General features: G+C 50.2%; 1 protein-coding gene across 4 annotated transcripts in view; it reads left to right on the top strand.

The window, feature by feature from the left end:
- The window catches only part of LOC108527440 (ATP-dependent RNA helicase DDX19B-like), a 42,301-nt gene extending 39,271 nt beyond the window's left edge, over window positions 1-3,030 (top strand). For 2 of the 4 annotated variants that reach the window (XM_017868731.1, XM_017868732.1), the window contains 3 exons: window positions 14-191; window positions 537-774; window positions 2,424-3,030. In XM_017868731.1, coding sequence (XP_017724220.1) covers window positions 14-191; window positions 537-774; window positions 2,424-2,666 — 659 coding nt within the window. In that variant the 3' untranslated portion in view covers window positions 2,667-3,030. Of the gene's footprint in view, window positions 1-13; window positions 192-536; window positions 775-2,389 lie in introns of all 4 variants that reach the window. The other 2 variants (XM_017868734.1, XM_017868733.1) reach the window with 2 other exon arrangements.
- The last annotated feature ends 3,211 nt before the right edge of the window (window positions 3,031-6,241 follow it).

Genomic DNA, 6,241 nt, shown 5'->3' on the forward strand with positions numbered 1-6,241 from the left:
TGGGTCTCCACAGTGGAAAGAGGCCAGAAGATCAGCGAGCAGATTGTCATTGGCACCCCTGGGACCGTGCTGGACTGGTGCTCCAAGCTCAAGTTCATTGATCCCAAGAAAATCAAGGTGTTTGTTCTGGATGAAGCTGACGTCATGATAGCCACTCAGGGCCACCAGGATCAGAGCATCCGCATCCAGAGGTAGGGATCTCGAGGGCAGAGGACTCCTCAGCCTCCCCATCTGCAGTGTCTTCTCCCTTCACTTCAGACGCCTCCTCTGGCCTCTGCCAGGGTCTTGGCTCTCGTACTCTCGGCAGCATTTGTTTGACACGCCATTTCCATGTCAGCACTGACCACAGTCCCTCCCAGCCTGGGCTGAGAAAGGAGACCTAGGGACTCTCCCCCAACCCTGTCCCCCACCCAGGCCTACTGCTCCTCCTCCCCCTTCAGCCTTCCTGGGCATCTAGACCCTCCCAGCTGGGGAGGCTGTGCTTCCGCTGCTTCCCGGGGCCACCTGGGGCCACATGCCAGGGCCTTCCCTTGCAGGATGCTGCCCAGGAACTGCCAGATGCTGCTTTTCTCTGCCACCTTTGAGGACTCTGTGTGGAAGTTTGCCCAGAAAGTGGTCCCAGACCCAAACATTATCAAACTGAAGCGGGAGGAAGAGACCCTGGACACCATCAAGCAGTACTATGTCCTGTGCAGCAGCAGAGACGAGAAGTTCCAGGCCTTGTGTAACCTCTATGGGGCCATCACCATTGCTCAAGCCATGATCTTCTGCCATGTGAGTAGCAGCAGCAGTGGCAGGCCTGGCCCTTCCCTCTCAGCCAGCTCCACACAGGGCTCAGGAAGACTGGATGCCCCTGGGCGCCATAGGAAGAAAGGAAGTGGTTTGTTCTCCTAAGGTTTTAATGAGTTGTAAGAGGGAGACTTTGATTCCACTTCTTACTGATTACTGGGGAAAAAAACCCCAAGTAACAGCCAATGAAATAATCTTTAGATTTTTAAGAATATAAGCTGGGCAGCCAGCATGGTGGCTCATGCCTGTAATCCCAGCAATTTTGGAGGCCAAGGCGGGTGGATCACCTGAGGTCAGGAGATCAAGACCAGCCTGGCCAACATGGTGAAACCCTGTCTCTACTAAAAATACAAAAAATTAGCCCTGTGTGGTGGTATGCACCTATAACCCCAGCTACTCAGGAGGCTGAAGCAGGAGAATCGCTTGAACCCAGGAGGTGGAGGTTGCAGTGAGCCAAGATTGTGCCATTGTACTCCAGCCTGGGTAACAAGAACGAAACTCCGTCTCAATACAAAAACAAACAAACAAACAAAAAAACCAACAACAAAAAAAGAATATAAGCTGGGCAAGTACATGTAGTCCCAGCTACTCAAGAGGCTGAGGTGGGAGGATCGCTTAAGCCCAGGAGTTCAGGCCAGCATGGGCAACATAGTGAGACCTCATCATTAAAAATATATATATGGCTGGGCACGCTGGCTGACGCCTGTAATCCCAGCCCTTTGGGAGGCTGAGGTGGGGGGATCTTCTTGAGCCCAGGAGTTCAAGACCAGCTTGCACAACATAGCAAGATCCCATCTCTACAAAAATTTTAAAAATTAGCCAGGCGTGGTGGTGCGTGCCTATGGTCCTAGCTGCTTGGGAGGCTCAGATGGGAGGATTGATTGAGCCCAGGAGGTTGAGACTGCAGTGAGCTGTGATTGTGCCACTGCACTCCAGAGTGGGCAACAAAATTAGATCCTGTCTCAAAAAATATATAAAATTTTAATATATATATATTTTTTGTTTGTTTGTTTTTGAGATAGGGTCTTGCTCTATCATTCAGGCCAGAATACAGTGGCATAATCATAGCTCACTGCAGCCTTGGCTCTTGTTACTAGGGCTACAGGTGTGTGCCCCATGCATGTCAGGCTAATTATTTTTATTTTTGTAGAGATGGGGTCTTGCTCTGTTGTCCAGGCTGGTCTCAAACTCCTGGCCTTGAGCGATCTTCCAGCCTCAGCCTCCCAAAGCGCTGAGATTATAGGCACGAGCCACCATATCTGGCAAGAACATAGACTATTTAGGAATGAAGATCTTTAACTAAAACCACACTCTTCTTAGATAAAAAACTAACAGCAGTTACGTATCTAAAAAAAAAAGAAATCATATGACGAAAATTCTATTTGAAAAAAAATTTTTTTTGAGATGGGTTCTTGCCATGTTGCCCAAGCCGGCCTTGAACTCCTGGGCTCAAGTGTGTAGCTTGGACTGTAGGTATGTACCACCATACTTCATTGAGAAATTTTAAGCCTAACCTCCTAACTGGATTTAGCAGCGCCTTCATGTATTTTAATTGTGGCAAGCCACTTTTTTGCAGTTGTCTTCCTTTTGTTTTTAACAGGTCTCTTCATATAAAACAATTATTTTCACTACAGACTCGCAAAACAGCTAGTTGGCTGGCAGCAGAGCTCTCAAAAGAAGGCCACCAGGTGGCTCTGCTGAGTGGGGAGATGATGGTGGAGCAGAGGGCTGCGGTGATTGAGCGCTTCCGAGAGGGCAAAGAGAAGGTTCTGGTGACCACCAACGTGTGTGCCCGCGGTGAGCAGAGGATGTGTCCCACCTGGTCTGCCAGGCTCGGGGTCCCAGGCCCAGTTAGAGCCAGAAATCCTGGTACATAGGGAAGTCAGATGGTCTCAGGGAGATCGGTAGGGTTGGTGACGATATTCCTTTCTAGGAGAGACTGTTTGCATTTCCCTCAGGTGAAAAACTCCCACAGAAACCAGGAGTCCTGACTTGGTGGAAGGAAATGTACAGGCATCTGACTGGTAGAGAACAGAGCCTGCTCTTCCAAGGGCGCCCATCTCCAGAACATTGTGTCTCCCGGAGGCTTACTGACTGATTTCATAATTTTGTTGGCACCTGCCAGTTTTGTTATTTTCCTCCAGGTTCTGCTGTATGCCTGTATGTGCCCTCTCTTGTACCCAATTCCCAGAGTTGGCCTGTCCCCCCAATTGTTTTTTTTTTGTTTTTTGTTTTTTTTTTTTTTAGACAGAGTCTCACTCAGTGGCCCAGGCTCGAGTGCAGTGGCACAATCTCAGCTCACTGTAACCTCCGCCTCCTGGGTTTAAGTGATTCTCCTGCCTCACCCTCCTGAGTAGATGGGATTACAGGCGCCCACCACCAAGCCCAGCTAATTTTTGTATTTTTTTTTTTTTCTTTTTTTTTTGAGATGGAGTCTCGCTCTGCTGCCCAGGCTGGAGTGCAGTGGCTGGATTTCAGCTCACTGCAAGCTCCGCCTCCCAGGTTTACACCATTCTCCTGCCTCAGCCTCCCGAGTAGCTGGGACTACAAGCGCCCGCCACCTCGCCTGGCTGATTTTTTTGTATTTTTTTTTTTTAGTAGAGACGAGGTTTCACCGTGTTCGCCAGGATAGTCTCGATCTCCTGACCTCATGATCCGCCTGTCTCAGCCTACCAAAGTGCTGGGATTACAGGCTTAAGCCACCGCACCCGGCCTAATTTTTGTATTTTTAGTACAGATGGGGTTTTGCAGTATTGGCCAGGCTGGTCTTGAACTCTTGACCTCAGGTGATCTGCTGCCTGCTCCGCCCTCCACCGTGCTGGGCTGGCATAGCAGCCATGCTCAGCCCAAATTCTTTCCCTCAACCCAAGTTGGTATGCCTTCGACTTCTCCCCCTTCTGGACAACAGTGATTTTTGTCTCTGTCTTCACTGTCTGCTCTCCGCTTCTCGGGCCTCATTCATCACCTCTCTGCCCCCCCATGGCCTGCTCCGTTGGTTTCTGTGCCTGTAGTTTTTGCTTTTTGGGGGCTCATCTACATCCCGTACTAGCATTTTGTCTTCTCAGATCTCGCGCCTCCTACCCACTTGCCCGTCATACACTCCTCTTAGTGCCCATTCCTTGAATGCTGAGTCTGCTCCATCTGTATGGATGGCCACATGGACTGATTTGTCTCTTGTTCCTTGGTCTTCTCGCCTTCCATACTCTCCTCCCATGCAGGCCTCGCGATGTTGAACCGTCTCTCTGTCAGTCTCAACCTTTGATCGATACCCAGGGACAAGGACGGGAACCTGACACCGGACCTACCTGCCACGGATCGGGCCGCACGAGCGCTTTGGCAAGAGGGGCCCTGGCCGTGAACCTGGTGGACAGCAAGCCGCATGACAATCCTTGAACGGCCTCCAGGACGCCTTTTAAGTTGACGTCCCGGGAGGGTCCTGTACTGCGCCCGTTTAACTAAGGGAGGCGCGAGGGTGGGAGAAGGGGCATCGGCATCTTCTGTGCCTGAGAGAGGCTCTGTCCTGGCACACTCCCTCCTTTCGTGACATATGGCAGTTCTCAGGGGCACCCTGGAGACTTCAGGACCCCAGGGACTCCAAGGACAGCTCCCCCAATGAACGGAGCTTGGGGCCGTGGGGCTCTGACCTGTTGCTGTCCGTGACTAGGGGGCCCTGCTGCCCTGCTCAGGCCCCGGAGCCCCTTTGGGGCATAAATGAATGATGCTGATGGCGGGGTGGGGCACATTCCTGGAGCACCGTAGGAGACCTGTGGTATGTTTTCCCCCACGATAAGAAAGATGACAGATTGGACACGGATGACTTTAGGATGAGATTGACGAAAATAGCCAACTGGAGCTCCACCAGCCACCGGTGCAAGCCCTGGCACTGGTCCTGCCGGGAGACAGTGCGTTCAGGGCACAGCCTGACTCACCCCAAGGACAACGGGCTGAGTAGAGAGAAACTACCTACCCTCACTTCAAATTATGTTTGGATTTGACAAAAATGTGTACAAATGATGGGGGATGGTAGAAAAAAATTATTTATACAACCTTGGAAGATTAGGCATGAATACACAGAGATTTACCTTTTGGAAGTTTCATCTTTTAATTTGGCCAGCGTTTCCTTCATGCTAATCTAGATGCTGTGGCTGATTGCTTGCCTAGGATCTCCTGTGGCAGCCTCTGCTTGTTCTCTGGCTTGGAGTGGGTGGGCCAGCCTCCAGCTCCTGTGGAAGTAATGGAATAGCAGTGAAAAGGGAACACAGAGAGGGAGGCCTCCAGTAAGAAAGGTGTGTAAGCCCAGCCATCATGTTTGGAATGGCATGAAGCAGCAGAGGAGGCCTGAGAGCTGCTGCTTTGGACTTGGGGGTGGGACAGCTCACCTGATTATTGCCAGCCCCCTGTCCTAATGCCCACAGCAGAAGGGGATTTGTTAAATAAGCAAGGACCAAAATGCCAGCCTCTCGGACCTGTGTATATGGGTTTGTGTCACAGGACTGTGACCTGTTCTCCGTGGGTGCAGTCTGTGTAGAGTGCACATCTGATTATTGGTGGGTCCTGTGCCTGTGCTTAAGCAAGTCCTGTAGAAAAGTCATCGTGGAGAATTAGTGGTGGCCCTAGCTTGCCACAAAACCTGGTCTCATGAGCATCTGCAACATCCTTTTTACATCCTTTATATCACCTTACCCCATAGTAGCCCCAAGCAAATGTGATCTGAGGTTTAGATCCTCAGTGAAAATTGTGGTTTCAAGTCTCTCATGGCCAGCCTCAAGGCAGTTCTAGACGTGGTCAGCAGTAATCACAAATTCTTGTTTTGTTTCCATACCCAGAAGGCAAGTTTTGTCAGAGCTGGGGAGTAATTTCAGGTATTTGACATACTGATTATAAAGGGCTTCTGAATGTCTGTGTTTACTGCCTTTGGAATACAAACAGGTGCAACTGAGGGACTAGCTGCACTACTGCCATTTGTCTGTCCAAGGCAAGAGTATCACCAAGGCCTTTGCTCCAGCCTTACTTGGCATCTTTGTGCAAGATAGAGCAAACAACAGTAATCGACACTTCTCATACTTGGCCAAGGCTGTTGTACCTCGGCCAGGTACATGTTGTGTGTTGGTACCCACAAAATGACGGCAAAGATGAGAGGAACCTGAATTGCCAGAGCAATATGAAACCCGAGCCAAGAGGAGTACTCTGCAGTTCTTTGGCTTTGGTACAGAGTGGCCACTTTCTCTAGGACCTGGAAGAAGAGTTTTATGTGCTAAGAACGATTGTGATTCTAGGTCTTCCTTGTAGGCATCTCTGTGTTTAGGCCATATCTGTCTCCTGGGAAGGGAAGGAGCCAATGTCAGCCTCCAGGTGATTTATTTAGTCTGACATTACAAAGAGACCAATAGACTGCCAATTCTACCACATTCCCCTGGCGGGTACTTGACTATGTAGTCTTCTCTATGGTTCT

Source organism: Rhinopithecus bieti, unplaced genomic scaffold (assembly GCF_001698545.2).
Source record: "Rhinopithecus bieti isolate Rb0 unplaced genomic scaffold, ASM169854v2 scaffold_2574, whole genome shotgun sequence".
In the NCBI taxonomy this organism is placed as follows: domain Eukaryota; kingdom Metazoa; phylum Chordata; class Mammalia; order Primates; family Cercopithecidae; genus Rhinopithecus; species Rhinopithecus bieti.